Here is a 16,207-nt window from a genome sequence, read left to right as displayed (position 1 = left end):
AACTCAAACATATTTATTATCTAAAAAAAACAGAATATTCACATTTGAGAAGCTGGAACCAGTGAATGTTTACCATTTTTGTGTAAAAATGGACTTTAATCATTAATCGTTGTTTTTACACATGAAGAAAATAAAGTGTGCGTTGGGTGGCCTTACAGGTAAAGACACGGCAGTCCTTTCTGAGATATATGAAAACCCTAAAACTGTGTACTCTTCCATAACTGATTCTCATTCAAGCCAAATTACAATATAGATTGACTATAGACAACAGTGACTAATATGTACCTCTACTTGTCTGTGTGTCTATGTGTATTTATGTTTATGTTTGAAAATATATATGTATATCATTAGTTTTTTACCCATAGTGTGGTTTATGTGATAATTCTGCTCTTCGATTTTAATGGACTAATTGTTTCAGCTCTAATGATCTGATACCTTGTACTGTCCATGGGTGACACTTACCATTGAAGCGTCATTATGGGCCATCCCAAATCTAGAAGCAACCAGCCCATCTGAAACAATGTCACTCCAACTAGCCTCAATGGGAAGTTTTCGAGTCATACAAGTTCTCCTCCAACGAGAGAACTTCTCTCTCCAAATCAAGGCTGAACATTATTTTTTAGTTGTCAGAGCAAATCTAGAAGCGTCCTGTTGTAGCGCTACAGTCACTCCGACTGGAGGTTGCCTTCACGTTTCAGAGTAGTAACCACTTCTAGCTACTGTCACCTCCTCTTTCACAGGAATCTGGGTCCACTGTGTCCACTAGTTCTCAGTGGGGGCTTCACTAGAGTTTTATCTCTACTGAGTGGCCTGTAGTAGAAGGATCCTTCGTTTTCTTTTCAGTTAACAATAGATTCAGTCCATTTCCATCCCCACTCCTCATTGCTATCCCTCTTCCTCACCATCCCTCCCCCTCTCACTGTCATGTCAGTTTACTCAGTCGATTGATGTATCTCGCTCTTCCTCCACCCACCGATCTCTCTGTCTTTCTTCCTCCCTTCTTCTCCTTGATTTGCTGTCTTTCAATTAGGCCATCCTTGACCCAATCTCAGCTGGATATGGCCTGCATGCTACTTGCGTGCTACTACTGCTCTTCCTTTATGTGTGGATGCACATGGAGTGTACGTCTTGAGACAAAATCACATCAGTGTCACTGTCCGACAGTCCCTCACATCATCCTCAGCGCTCCAGTTTTAAACGTCCCACAAGACAGTAAAAAAAAGGCTCAACACAGGCTCACTTTTTATTGTTCATCTTTTTTTGTCTCCCCAGTGCCAGTAGAACGAAACCATGTCCAAGCCAACGGGGGGCGGCAGCGGCGTCAACGATATCACCCGCATCCTGACGTCGGGGGCGGTGACGCCGGGGTCTCCCACCTCAAACTCCCCTGTGTTCTCCGCCGCTAGCCAGGCCGACTGGGCGGCTAAGCGGCTGGTGTGGGTGCCGTCAGAGAAGCATGGCTTTGAGGTAAGGCGGGCATTGAGAGAAATTGACAAGTTTTTTTTGTTTCCAACAAGCACGAACATCTAATTAAAATCATACTGGATGTTTAAACTTAAATTAAGTTGAATTTCAGTGCTAAATAGAATTTATTTTTAACTTCTTTTCCTACTATCTAAGTATTAATCCTTTGGTAAATAATTAGCTCGAAGTGTGTGCCTTCGATTGAAGGTGTGTCAAATAGCTGAGGCAAAGCAGCACAGGGCGGGTGCGTCTTTGTATGTGTTATCATAATTTATGAGGTCTCTATCCCCATGACGATACCCTATTTCCCATGGTTTTCTTCATCCTATTAGCTTCCTTAATATGTCTTGTGATGCTTTCTAACACACTTAGGCCTAATGGCGATCACAAGGCCTGTGTCATAATATTAATTTGTTCCACTTCTACTTGGTACTTGTATAAAGCACTTTAGAAGTTTTCATTGGTGCATATTGTGGGATGTGACGTATGAGTCTCCCTCTCTCTGCTGGACTGGTTTCATAGAGAGCTCTATGAATAGAACAATACCCTCCTTCAGCCTCCTAATGTTAAAGAGGCCGTTGTAGCGACACTGACTTCATTTTTACACTCATGATCTGAGAATGGCACCGTAGGACAAACACACACATACCGAATATACACATTCATGCATACAGTATAACACGCAGAGAGACCCGAACACTTTTATCCAGTTTCATATTCTGAGTTCAATCTGTGACTAACATACACCCACACAAACACAGACGCACACATATTTCTTGCGTGTTGTGCATGTCAAGTAGCAGAGAGGATAAAGTGTAGCAGAGCGGAGTCATGTGACCTGGTCAAAACGAGACTTCACTACTTCCTGTCCAACAAGCACGAGACTGACGGCATGACAAGAGGAGTCCTCTGTCACCGTCTATTCTTGTCTGCTGTCGAAAACAATGACTACTCTAAGACTCTAAATTCACTGACAGAGATTCTGTCAAACATTTTCACAAATATATTTATGTTTGCTTCAGTTTATAAGCAGGCAAGCTTGGTTACTGTAGAGTTAAAGGACTAGACCGGGTTTTTTTGTATGTTATAGCCCACTACCCACAAATATACAATATAGTCGGCTACATTGATTTAGATTCTTTGACTGCTACATAACGTTTTTTAATTGATGTTCAACCATCTAGGTAGCTGTTAGCTGCTTTTCATTTCGGTGCGGAATGAATGAACATTTTAAAAATCTTCAAACTCGTGACAGCTTCACAGTTTAGTCTGTTTTAGTTTTAGTAAAATTAATGACTTAATGATGCAACATTGAAGATTTAAGACTTCTGAGAGGGTCTGAAGCTCTCTGAGGATGCAAGAAATTATTAAATTCACATTAACCTCTTCAAGAGATTTTTATTTATTGATTATTCTGAGATAGATTTCCTGACAGCATATCTCATAAGTGAATTGCTTGTTTGGCTCCTGATTGTAAAATTGTGGCGCTGAAGACGATAAATGCAGACATGACGTTCACCATGGTGTATTACCTTCCTAAAGCAAGTTTAAAGTGTCTGCTAATTGATTCTCACATTGAACAGAAACTCTCTCTTCCTCTTTAAGTCTTTTTCTTCTTCTACTTTAACCAGTCGGCCAGTATTCGGGAGGAACGCGGCGATGAGGTGGAGGTCGAGCTGACGGACAGTCAGAGGAAGGTGACTCTGTCCAGGGAGGAGGTGCAGCGGATGAACCCCCCGCGCTTCAGCAAAGTGGAGGACATGGCCGACCTCACCTGCCTCAACGAAGCCTCGGTGCTGCACAACCTGAGAGAGAGATACTACTCCGGCTTGATCTATGTGAGTGAGCGAAACAATGAATGCATGTGATCATGTTTACACAACTAATAAAGAACCTGTGGACACGGTTCTCGCGCCAAAGCGCATGTTCACATACATGCATGTTTGTGTCGGTGATGTTGTGTGCATGCATGTGTTAGCTCCTCTGGCATCTCCTGTGTAACTGATATGGAGTGGTAAGAGAGGTGAGGAGTCGGTTTACAAAGTTGTTGGTGTGTGTGTGTGTGTGGTGCCAGTGGGAGGCATCTACAGTTTCTCCTGCAGAAAAGGGGGACGAGAGTGCAAAAAAGAGATATGGGTAGGATAGATAGGAATGGAATAGTGATGTAAGCCAATGATAATTGACAGGAAGCATATAGTAAAGTAGAATAATATATAGGCAATTAAATTTAGTTGAGCAGCCTTTAATGGAGTGATTGATGGAGGGTGACGCTGAAAGGAATGGTTAAGAGCAGAGCAGAGATAGATTGTTGGAATAACTTCGAGAGGCGTGTTACAATATGGAGATGGTTATCATCATGACTTTCAGTACAGTTGGAATGCATTATGAGAACACTTATGTCATTAACCGTCGAGATAGACACTGTAGGAAATACAATCACTGGCTGCATTTACATGAACCAAAATGTTCCTTCCTGCATGAACTGACATTTATAAACATGGAAAAATCGTCACATTTGGGGCAGAAGCTCGGCTTGGGAACCGAAGGGTAGCCGGTTCAAGTCCCAGGCTGGAGAGGTTCCTTTTCCCTTGACCAAGGCACTGAAACCCTCGGGGTGCTGCGCTGCGGCGACCCATCATTCTGACATCTCTCCACATTTGATGTGATGTCATGTGTGTGTCTAAATTAGGAGAGAAATAACAACAGAATGAAAAAATTAGTTTCCCCAAGGGGACAAATTAAGTACATTATTATTACTGTTTTTATTATTAGAGGTGTGGGCTCCGAGGTGGAGGAGTCTGTTTTTTGCATTATGTGAATGGCTGATTACAGACCATCACTGTGATCATGTGTATGTTTTGATGTGACTGTTGTTATGTATGTGGAGCATCGGTCTGGAAATGGATGACTGATTGTTCACTTGATTGAAATCAGTTTAATTGACAATGTCAGATGAATGTTCAGATAAGGTGTTTAGAGCTTGATTCGAATTGATTAGTTGTCAACTATTCAATTAATCACCAACTATTTTGACAATCATTTAATCGGTTTCAGGAGTTTTTTTAGAAAAAAAAGTCTAAATTATCTGATTCCAGCTTCTTAAATGTGAATATTTTCTGGTTTCTTTACTCCTCTATGACAGTAAACTGAGTATCTTTGAGTTGTGGACAAAACAGGACATTTGAGGACGTCATCTCAGGCTTTGGGAAACACTGATCAACATTTTCCCCCATTTTCTGACATTTTATAGACCAAACAACTAATCGATAAGCAATAATTGAGGAAATAATCGACAGATTAATCGACCATGAAAATAACGTTTAGTTGCAGCCCTAAAGGTGTTTACCAGTGTCACAATAAGTAATGTATTTGGTGCTGACCTGCATGATATATTGAATCAAGTGCTTGACGCTTGGTTTGCTGCTGCACTTTCTGCTGAAGCAGTAGTTTAATAAGAATATGCTACTACTGCAGTTATTAAACAGGAGAAGTCAAGCCACCCACCAGTATTGACTACTTGAATCGAGCGCAAACCACTTACTGTAACTCAAGTGACTTAGCATGTGCAGAGAAAGTGTTCTGTGAAAAACAGAAGGTTATCAAACAGACATAAAGCAAAATGATGCAGATTTATTCTGACTGGACTGAAATCCTAATTGTTAATGAAATAAAAGCACACCATGTACTGCAATGTGAGCATAAATCTCTCTGTGTTTTTCCAGACATATTCAGGGCTTTTCTGTGTGGTGGTGAACCCTTACAAGAACCTGCCCATCTACACAGAGTCCATCGTGGAGATGTACCGGGGCAAAAAACGCCACGAGATGCCCCCACACATCTACGCCATATCAGAGGCCGCCTATCGCAGCATGCTACAAGGTAATTAACACTATCTTTGACCTCTAACCCCTGACTAACTCTGACACTATAGCTCACCAATACATCTGCTATCAGCTCAGCTGGCCTAGAACGTGAAATACTGAATCCCGTCTGTGATCTTTGATCGCTAAGCCACACCACGAACGTTATGTGAAGGTGTGGTGTTTTCTTGACTGTTATCAAAGGCCTTAAAAGTGAAAACAAACAGGCAAGACAGTATTTTTCGCAACACAGATTTCCAGGTGTGGCACTCAAGCAGTAAGGTGTGTAACAAACAGTAGATACAGTGATATTACATATTTGTGGTGGTGATGATAGTAGGCACATATTATTCTCGTGACTACAATGCATGACAGACATGTTTTAGGCCCTACCTATCGTGGTGAGCTCATGAGAGAGAATTCCCAGCAACCAAGTAGAGCAGTTAAGGGCCAATTGAGCAATGTCTCTGCCTCAGGGTTTCTTCCTGAGATAACAGGACAGGCCAGATGAGGCTCCATGTCTATGCATTTGCCACCACCTGCCCCCCTCAGGGTAGGTTGTGGGTGTGTTACTACACTGACTGAACCTGTAGGACCAGTATGAATTCTAGACTGAACGTGTGGGAATCTTAAATATATAAGGTAGGTAATGAAGCAAACAATGTTCACCAATTGACTACAAGCCTGTGTGTTGTTTCAAGGATTCATATGTCAACATGCGTAGACTTTCAAATGGGCCTAGTTGGGATCCTTGTAGCTGTTTGATGTTAACTTTGCTGTCTTGTCAGTAGGGCTGTCCTCAACCAAAGGAATTCTTAGTCGACTAACAGTCATTAGTCACTGAATGAGTCACTCATTTTGTAGACTAATCAATTCGTTGATTCAATCGACAGATCTTGAATTTCTTTTCAAAGAATCACACAAAAGCACCACTTTAAATCTTGTGTTTACCAAAGATGTACTCTCTTTCTTAGAAATACATCATTCAGCATGAAAAAGTGTAATATGACTAATTGTGTAAAGAAATCTTAGTTGACTAAAGACCAAACCACCAATTAGTCAACTAGTCGACAAATAGGCAGCAGCCCTACTTGTCAGCCATAAATTAAACCACATGTTTAACACTCATCTATCAAGCTGTGACTAATTTGTCCACATTGTTTGTTTTTTCCTCACAGACAGAGAAGATCAGGCAATCCTCTGCACGTGAGTAGCCTACAGGATAGCAGTGTGTCTGTCTGTGAATGCATTGTACTTTGCCGTGAGGAAAATCTCTGTACGGGTCACATTGAGAGTGTCTGCCTCTGTTGGGAGTGCGTGTGTGTGTCTGGTGTGCTTTTATGTGTCTGTGGGTCATTTGTGTGTATTGGTGCCTCCTTCCACATATGCATTTAACTGTAACGTATTTAGATTTCAAGCAAATGTGGATCAAATCAGATTGTTTTATTCAAATGTCGCACAGATGTGATTTTCTTTTTCTTACTTGAGTAAACAGAAAATTTGGGGGGAAAAAACAACCAATAAGATAAAAAATTAACCATATTTCATTGATTTCCATGATGAATTGTCTTGGTATCATTTATTGCAGATATTCATAGTTCACGTGGGATATGGATTGCCTTTAATGCAAATGCACAAATCCAGGACCTATCAATGTTCACACCGATGTTCATTATGGGCCATTCTTAAACATGGATTTAAAGAATCAGGACAGAAAAATCACATCTTAGCATAAAGTCAGGCCTGTAGTGTGAATGCATCCTCCTGTCTGTTTGTCTACCTACCTGCTTGCCCGAGGGCCTGCCATCCGTCTCCCTGTCATCATGTCTTCCTGCCAGACTCTTCCTGTCATTGTCAAGGATCCCACTTTAGGTCCATCTTGAATCCGTGTATTTGGGACGAGGCGTCTTCTTCTTTTAGATCTTTTACAGCTGCTATTTTTACCCCATTCTCCTTCGTTCTTCTCCAAAAGCAACAATAGTGACGCAGCCCGTATCCTCCACACCTGCTTTCTGTTTAGACCTGTGGCTTTGAACACACTGCATGGGCTCTGTATTTATTGGTGTGATGAATGAGTGTTTAGCCACTCGTTCCTGTGTGTTCTCACTCTTTAAAATGCTCATATATACCATTCATAATTGAGACCATATGTGTTTAAGATGGACCGTTTTTGTAAAGAGACTGGTATTTATTGTGTGTGTGTGTGTGTTCCAGAGGCGAGTCTGGAGCTGGGAAAACGGAGAACACGAAGAAAGTCATCCAGTATTTGGCTCACGTTGCCTCGTCCCATAAGGGTGCCACTCTGGGTAGGAACAAAGAAGGTGCACAGGTACGTCGCAGTAGAGACACCATAGAAGTAACAATACAAGAAGAGCAGCTGGAAAAACAACATACATAAAAAGAGACAAAGGGCCTTCTAGGAGCATTAAGAATGAAGGGGTGAGGAATAACAGGAAAGTTGGTGAAGCTGAAACGTTGAGGCGAAACAGATAAAAGATAAGGAAAAGAAATATGAAGTAGGATGAGGCTGTAGGAAACTAACATTAAGTGTTTTAGATCATCAATTCATATAACCGTGCTTCAGAAATGTTTCATACTTGATATACATGTAGCTGTATGTCAACACTCTGTATACAGTTTGTATTTGTTATGCTACTGTTCCTCTGTGTTTTCTATATGTGGGCAGGACTTGTGCCCTTGACATTTTAAGTCACTTTGACTGATATACCTGGAATGAGGGCAAAACGTTGTATGTTACAGCTGTGAAGGACTAGGCTACGTAAAGGAATAGGTAGATTTGGGGTAGTACACTTATTCACGTTCTATCGGAGAGTGAGATGAGAAGACTGATGCTACTCTCGTGTTTGTGTGGAAGCTTAAATCTGGAATCAGGAGGCGATTAGCCTAGCTTAGCATGAAGACTGGAAGCAGGGGGAAACAACAAGCCTGGCCGTGTCCAAAGAAAATGAAGAACAAAGTTTACCAATGCCCGCAAAGCTCACTAATTAACACATTGTGTCTTGTTTTTTTAAATTGTACACAAACAGAAATGTTAAAATTACAGTTTGGAGCTTTATGGGGAGTTTTGTACTGTAACTATTTCATGGTGTACAGCTGGCTGCAGTGATTTCTCCGAGTCTTGTTGTCACAGTATATTGGGTTGTGTTAGTTAGTGACAGACACACCAAACCGACATCAAAGAACTAGCAGCGACGAAGGCCGACCATTGTGTTACCTCACGTTGCTTGTGTCTTGGCCAAAAAGTTGCACTCGAACACACCGCAAAGACCACAGCCAACGTCAGACTACCACGTACGTTCTGCGCCTGCCTGAGATGAAATAACTCTCCACACCAGCAAGTCGCGGTAGTCTGTATTTGTCATTCAAAAAGTGAAACCGAAAGACAGAGGACTGGGATATACAAGCCTTTGTTATGATACGTACAGCCAATTAGAGTGATTTCTCTCACCGACCAGCTCCGCCGCCAATTCAACATGCTGAAGCGGCCATAAAAAACTCTGACACGGGCAGACTAGAGCCAACGGTGCGGGACACACCGCAAAAACTAGGCCAACAGGCGCTCACCTACGGCCCTAAACTCTCCGACTGTCGGCTTGGTGTGTCAGGGTCTTTAGATGTGCTGCTAGGTGTGTTGTTGAACTTTGGACAGAGCCTGGCTAGCCGTTTTCCCCCGCTTCCAGGCTTTATGCTAAGCAAAGCTAATCGTAGCACATTTCCAAAATGTTGAACTATTCCTTTAACCTAATATGGCCCACCTTTGTTGCAGTGTTTTCAGTGGTGATTTATAGTTAATTTCCTCAGCAGTGTTCCTTACCTTCCTTCCTGCACTTGTTTCCCCTCATTCTCATCTTTCTGCCCCTCTCTCTTTCCTGCATGTTCAGATGGACGGCTCCAGGTCCTTAACAAGAGGCAGTACGTTGGGGAACAAGGTGAGTTAACTCCATCCTGCTGTCCTGTCCTGCGCTTCTGTCCCGTCCTATGTCCTACTTAATGAACTCCACAATGATACTGACTAACCAACGGAGTAACCTTAAACCTTTAACTGTCATGTGGTTCCTCATAACAGTCAAGCGTTGTACAGTATATTTGATTTTGCTTGTTTGTATTCTTTTATTTGTTGTTGTTGTTGTTGTTATTGTTGTCTTATTGTCTTTTTTTGTTTGTTTGTTTGTTTGTTTGTTTGTTTGTTTGTCCCATCCATATGTTCACCCATTCTCCTCCCTCCTAAAACTTCATTCCCACCCCCACAATTCGTCAGAGTATGCAATATGTGAGTATGAAAGTATTTAGACAACTTGGGGTTTATTCACTGGGGGTCACATTTTGTAGAATATTTACCAGACCTGAAATGATTCTCTTTCTAAATAATGAGAATTATGTCTTCTGTGCATAGTCTTTTTGACTTTTATCTGAATTGATCCTTGCTATCTGGGTCTCTAGTTTTGGCACGTTTTACTCTATTCTCCTCAGTGGGCTGATGGTTGACTTCCCACAACTGTACAGTATGTGTGTGTGTTGAATGAGTGCAGATTCAGGTGTGGCTGTGTTGTTGCAGCCGTTTGTGTGAGCGTGTAGCAAGTGAACGAGTGTAGACACTTAAATATGTGGTAAATATGTGTGCAGCGTATACACTATAAAAAGTGCTGACCATGTATGTTTGCGTATCTGCCTTTGGTGTTGGCTTGCCGGCATTGAAAGTTTTTACAGTATAACCACCTCCTGTAACTGCAGTAACTCCCCATCACATCACTGCCTGCTTCTGCTGCTGCTGCTGCTGCTGCATCAACAGCTGCTGCACTGGCAATGCGACAGCCGCACTAATGCATTGCAGCTAGCTAGATTCAGCCAATACATAGCTTGTGTATGATGTTGGCATCTAAATCTGCAGCTTCCCTCTGCCCTTGTTTTTCTACAACAGTGGTTCTCAACTGACTCTGGTTAGTTGGTTTCTAGAGGTTGCCTTTTAATAATGTAGCACATTAAATTTTAATGAATTAAATGTGAACATGATTGATGAGTGGCAGCCTACTGCTACCACGGCAGAAAAAGAAAAACGGGGCAGTATCACATTATAATGTGAAATGTTTATTGTTATGACAAAATGTTTTTCATGTTATAACAAGATATTTTCACGTTATTCCGACAAATTTAATGTTTTATTTTATAACAAGATAAGTTAGTATGCAATTAACAGGACTGTCCTGAATACCATTTTTTGGGCTTCGAAGCTTCAGTGAGAAATATTCGAAGGTATTCTAAGCTTTGCGGCGCAGAAGGCGTAAATGTTCTTCTGTCTGTCTGCCTCCATCTCCCCCGTTTCAGTTCCCGGGACAGCGCCGCTGCCGCACTACTGTACACACACGCACCTCTACACACAACAAACAGCGATATCCGTCTGAGAATAACTACCAATAATGTTGTGGGATTATTCCTTATTTCATGGGCTATTTGGGGATTTATACATTATTATTATTGCATGTTTCAAATATTTTTATTAAGAAGCATGTCAGTGATACAGACATGTCAGTGATACAGACTTCTGTGGGGTGTGTATCATGCCTCATTTTTATATATATATCAACAAAAACAAACAATACTAGGAACTAAGGACAAACAAAAATGGAGACAAGCAAATACAAAAAACATAAGTAGTGAGAGGAAAAGAAAAGAAAAAAAAAAAATACATGAATAAATAAATAAAACACAGACAACACCCTAAGGCACACAAATCAGGGAGACATTGGCGACATATACATTATTATTACATACTTATACTGTATATAAAAAAATTTAAAAACAAAGCATTCGAATAATGATTTGTAGGTCGAAAACCATGGCAACGGTCAAATCTTCATAGCATTCGGTTCAGGTCATAATAACATGAAAATATTCTTATAATGTGAAAGACATTGTTATAACGTGATACTGATCCGTTTTTCTTTTTCTGCTGTGGCAGCAATATGCTGCCGTGTTGCTGCCCTCATCATCGATTGCTAAACTAATGAAGGCCCATTACTTTTAATGACGTTGAGAATCATTTGTTCCTGGGTCTGGGGACGGTGTGTGTTTGTAGATGCTATTTTGGGCCCTAAAATGCACCATTTTGTGTCACTGCTCTTCAAGGGTGAGTCATGCTTTTTGTTTTGCTTTACATAACAGATCAGTAGTTACTCCAAAGAAAGCAAGATTAGATGGTGCATTTTAGTAGATAGGCCGTGTAGAAGTCTTTTGTCGAAGCTGTTGTCTTTGTTGTGCTGCAAATCTAATCTGACGTCTTCTGTGTGTCTCAGGGCGAGCTGGAGAGACAGCTGCTGCAGGCCAACCCCATATTGGAGGCCTTCGGCAACGCAAAGACTGTCAAGAACGACAACTCCTCTAGATTTGTGAGAGCAGACGAGATGTATTATACAAACAGATAATGTTTATTACCTCCTGAATATGTCGTCAGTATCATCAGTATGATAGTTCAATTAATATAGAAATCAACTGAAACATAAAACCACTTTTTCTTCTTCTTCTTCAGGGTAAATTCATCCGCATTAATTTTGATGTGGCGGGGTACATTGTTGGTGCCAACATCGAGACCTGTATCCTTTTACAGATCTTTAAAGTTTTTGTTAATGCACTCTTGCTCTCTAAATAAGCTGCCTCATTTACAGCATAGAGACTTTGTCCATTTACGCTTTGTTTATTTTTGATGGCCTAAGGTGCTTTCTGAAACTTCATGTTTATGGGAGTGCTCGATGTAGGTTGTTCATTCGGCAAAAAAGCATCTTTAAAGGTTTACAGATGTATATACATCCATGACCATATAAATCCAGACCTCCTTGAAAAGTCCCGGGCCACCCGTCAGGCCAAAGATGAGAGGACGTTCCACATCTTTTACCAGTTGTTGTGTGGCACTTCAGACGAGACAAAAGGTGATCAAAGTGTGATAATGAAATGCTGCTATACAGAACATACTGTATGTTATTTTGGTGAAAATGTATCTACTTCCTGCAGTAATCCATGTCTTTTCTACTTACATCTATTTCTCTGTTGCACCTTTTTTATTCCCATCCCTAGCGGACCTGCTCTTAGGAACTGCTGATGAGTACCGCTTCCTCAGTGGAGGCTCCATCCCCGTTCCTGGTCAGAGCGACTCAGACAACTTCACCCAGACCATGGACTCCATGGCTATAATGGGCTTCAACGCAGAGGAGTCATTATGTAAGAGACAAGATGATCGAAAAGAGAGAAAGTAGTTTGCTTTGTTCACATTTGGTCCTTGCTATAAATCACCTTCCCTCTCCCTGTCTCACCTCTCCTCAGCCATGCTTAAGGTGATCTCCGCTGTGCTCCAGTTTGGGAACATTTCCTTCATGAAGGAGAAGAACCAGGACCAGGCCTCGATGCCTGACAACACATCTGCTCAGAAAGTGTCCCACCTGCTGGGAATCAACGTGCTGGAGTTCACTCGGGCCATCCTCACCCCCAGAATCAAAGTGGGTCGAGAGTACGTGCAGAAGGCACAGACGAAAGAACAGGTAAGATTCATGTGCTTAGACGTTTGCGCTCATACAGATGAACCGTCATTTGTATCTGTGGAGTGTATATAACGGCATCTCCTTCTTCCTCTAGGCTGATTTTGCTGTGGAGGCCCTGGCGAAGGCCACATATGAGCGTTTGTTCAGATGGCTGGTCCACAGGATCAACAGAGCTCTGGACCGCCGGCAGAGACAGGGAGCGTCCTTCATAGGCATCCTCGATATCGCTGGATTTGAGATCTTCCAGGTTTGTTCATGTAATGATGGTGTGTTTGTTTGCGGTAGGTAGTTTAACATAAGAGGTGATAGTGGGGTTTTTTCTTACCCCAGCATTTGTTCTGAAACTTTTGTGATGAAGGATATTTAATTTTTTAAGCATGACTGAGCAATTTCCTTTAGTTCTACTTTTTTAAAGACTGGTTACAATTTATATTGCCTGCGTTATAATTAGAGCTAGAACTATTAAATGAATCATCAACTATTTTGATAACCGATTAATCGGTTTGAGTCATTTTTTAAGAAAAAAAGTCAAAATTCTCAGATTCCAGCTTCTTAAATGTGAATATTTTCTGTTTTTTGACTCATCTACGATAGTAAATTGAATATCTTTGAGTTGTGGACAAAACAAGACATTTGAGGACATCACCATTTTCTGACTTTTTATAGACCAAACTAATCGATTAATCGAGAAAATAATCAACAATGAAAATAATGGTTAGTTGCAGCCCTTGTTATAAGCATGTAGTGGTGTGGGTTATAATCCGTGTAATACAAATCACAAACGTTAGGCATACAAGCGTGTTCTTCCATAGTTAACATTACAAGATTAATTAATCATTGAGTCTTCGTTTGCTTTCCTTAATCTCTCCTCTGCAGCTCAACTCCTTCGAGCAGCTGTGTATCAACTACACCAACGAGAAGCTGCAGCAGCTCTTCAACCACACCATGTTCATCCTGGAGCAGGAGGAGTACCAGCGGGAGGGCATCGAGTGGAACTTCATCGACTTTGGCCTCGACTTACAGCCCTGCATCGACCTCATCGAGAGACCGGTACATACACAAAAAAACACAGCACACATTATTACTTGTGAAATGATGAGGATATAGATGCTGATAGCCCTTTTTACTTAGCTTATAAATAGTGTGCATTGTTTGGTTATTGTATGAAAATACCATGATGAAGTTCAGGTTGCAGGTTCAACCTGTGGCCCATAGGACCTCATCACTTCACCACACTCAAACACACCCACAGATGAATAGAATAAAAGAACATAAATAGAAAACATGCAGACAAACACTCTGCTTTGATTCCTTGTCATCTTGAATTATAAATTCAAAATTTCACTCACAATAAATGTTGTTTTTCCCTGTCTCTGTTAGGCCCACCCGCCTGGCGTTCTGGCCCTGCTGGATGAAGAGTGCTGGTTTCCGCGGGCGACAGACCGCTCATTTGTGGAGAAGCTGTCCACTGAGCAGGGCACCCATCCAAAGTTCTTCAAACCAAAGCAGCCACGCGGGGAAGCCGACTTCTCCATCATTCACTATGCTGGCAAGGTATCCCATCATTCCTTCACATCTCTCCATGTCTGCCATCTTTCCCATTCAAAGGAACCAACTGAAAGATGTCCCCTTCCCTCTGTAATGTTTCTCAGGTGGACTACAAGGCACATGACTGGTTAGTGAAGAACATGGATCCTCTGAACGACAACGTGGCGTCTCTTCTCCACCAGTCGTCTGATAATTTTGTCTCAGAGCTTTGGAAAGAGGGTGAGACTAATTTATTCTCACGTTGGGAGATTCGTCAAGTATTTTATACTCTTATCAACACAGGAGTGGACAAATATGCTCGCTTTATGCAAATGTATGTATATATTTATTATTGAAAATCAATTAACAACACAAAACAATGACAAATATTGTCTAGAAACCCTCACAGGTACTGCATTTAGCATAAAAATATGCTCAAATCATAACATGACAGACTCAAGCCCAACAGGCAACAACAGCTGTCAGTGTGTCAGTGTGCTGACTTGACTATTACTTGCCCCAAACTGCATGTGATTATAAAGTGGGCATGTCTGTAAAGGGGAGACTCGTGGGTACCCTCCTTCTTAACAAGCTAGTATGACATTGTACCAATGGATTCCTTTCTAGTTTCGTAGGGCTCCAGTATCATCACTCTAGCTTTAAAACTGAGTCCACTACATCCAATGCGTTATTATCACGTTAACTTTGACAGCCCTAAACATTTTTTACTTTTAACTGAAAAACAAAAACATTTTCATGCGCTGTATTTTTTTCAAGCTTGTCAGAATCAAAAAACACAGGACATGGTGTTAAATTCTGTCCCTTGTGCCAATAGGTGGTGAGCACTTCCACCAAATTCACCTTGTTGTTTAGAGTGGTTGACAATTGACAGGTGGGGGTTCTCAGAGTTTGTGGGAGGGTTGCCTGGGTTGTGACATTTCAGGACAATTGGGCACAGGATACATCATCAGTAGTGTACCCTTCAAGTATAAATATTGAAGTTTCTGGTGTAAAATGTACTAACTTTACTGTATTTCTCTCTCCTCTCTTTCTCTATCATGCAACTATCTGCTGTCTCTCACTTTCTGCTCATCTCTCTGTTCTTGTTCCTTCTTGTTCTTTCCTGTGTTCGCTTGCTCTTGTCTTTTTTCCTTCTGTTCTTTTCACTTCCCTCTCCACCGATTCGGTGCTTGCTTGGGCTCCATTTTTCCTTCCCTTTTTTCATTCTCCCTGTACCTTCCTTCTTTCTTCCTGCATCAGATATTCAAACTCTTCCTCGTGTGTACTTCTTTGACTCGTATGCCACAATGCAGGCTAATGGCTCCGACAGTAGGTTTCGCTCCTCCTCTGTGTGTCACACTCACATTCCTCACTCCCACCTCTGCTTACATTACTCCTTTGTTTTTTGTCTTCCCGCTGTTTGATTGTAGTGTGCCCTTTTAGTTTACATTTGTGCTGTAGTGAACTGTTACATGTTGTTAATTCTTTTCTCATATAGTCGCTGTGCTGTTTGCTCAGTTGTTCTCTCTTCGCTCTTTCACCAAGTTTTGGCTTTTAGTGACAGCGCTGTGCTTGTGTGATGTAGCTTTTTCCATTTATGAAGAAGTAACCCACCTTGGTTGTGTAGATGTTCGACAGTGTCAAGGTAGCAGCATGCTCGCTAGTAGTCACAAAAACCACATTCAGGATCATGTAAGAGTTGTGCTGCACAATACTGCCACAAACAACTGTCACTGGAGTGGTTTTATGAAAACCGACCAGGCAGAAATGTGATCCTGAATGAGCTCTGGAGATGCAACATATGGGCAT

At 41.5% G+C, this 16,207-nt stretch overlaps 1 protein-coding gene across 6 annotated transcripts in view; it reads left to right on the top strand.

The window, feature by feature from the left end:
- Positions 1–16,207, top strand: part of myh14 (myosin, heavy chain 14, non-muscle) — a 35,303-nt gene that overhangs the window by 2,927 nt on the left and 16,169 nt on the right. For 4 of the 6 annotated variants that reach the window (XM_037785095.1, XM_037785094.1, XM_037785098.1 and 1 more), the window contains exons 2-18: positions 1,273–1,467; positions 3,096–3,302; positions 5,187–5,343; positions 6,503–6,530; positions 7,539–7,653; positions 9,227–9,274; positions 9,604–9,615; positions 11,636–11,728; positions 11,869–11,932; positions 12,167–12,265; positions 12,411–12,554; positions 12,657–12,871; positions 12,966–13,118; positions 13,748–13,921; positions 14,252–14,425; positions 14,524–14,638; positions 15,659–15,727. In XM_037785095.1, coding sequence (XP_037641023.1) covers positions 1,291–1,467; positions 3,096–3,302; positions 5,187–5,343; positions 6,503–6,530; positions 7,539–7,653; positions 9,227–9,274; positions 9,604–9,615; positions 11,636–11,728; positions 11,869–11,932; positions 12,167–12,265; positions 12,411–12,554; positions 12,657–12,871; positions 12,966–13,118; positions 13,748–13,921; positions 14,252–14,425; positions 14,524–14,638; positions 15,659–15,727 — 2,044 coding nt within the window. In that variant the 5' untranslated portion in view covers positions 1,273–1,290. The remainder of the gene's footprint in view (positions 1–1,272; positions 1,468–3,095; positions 3,303–5,186; positions 5,344–6,502; positions 6,531–7,538; positions 7,654–9,226; positions 9,275–9,603; positions 9,616–11,635; positions 11,729–11,868; positions 11,933–12,166; positions 12,266–12,410; positions 12,555–12,656; positions 12,872–12,965; positions 13,119–13,747; positions 13,922–14,251; positions 14,426–14,523; positions 14,639–15,658; positions 15,728–16,207) is intronic. The other 2 variants (XM_037785096.1, XM_037785099.1) reach the window with 2 other exon arrangements.

The sequence above is a fragment of the Sebastes umbrosus genome, chromosome 11, assembly GCF_015220745.1.
Source record: "Sebastes umbrosus isolate fSebUmb1 chromosome 11, fSebUmb1.pri, whole genome shotgun sequence".
Taxonomy (NCBI): domain Eukaryota; kingdom Metazoa; phylum Chordata; class Actinopteri; order Perciformes; family Sebastidae; genus Sebastes; species Sebastes umbrosus.
The sequence above is the reverse complement of the archived record's forward strand: the minus strand, read 5'-3'. Positions and strand labels throughout refer to the sequence as shown.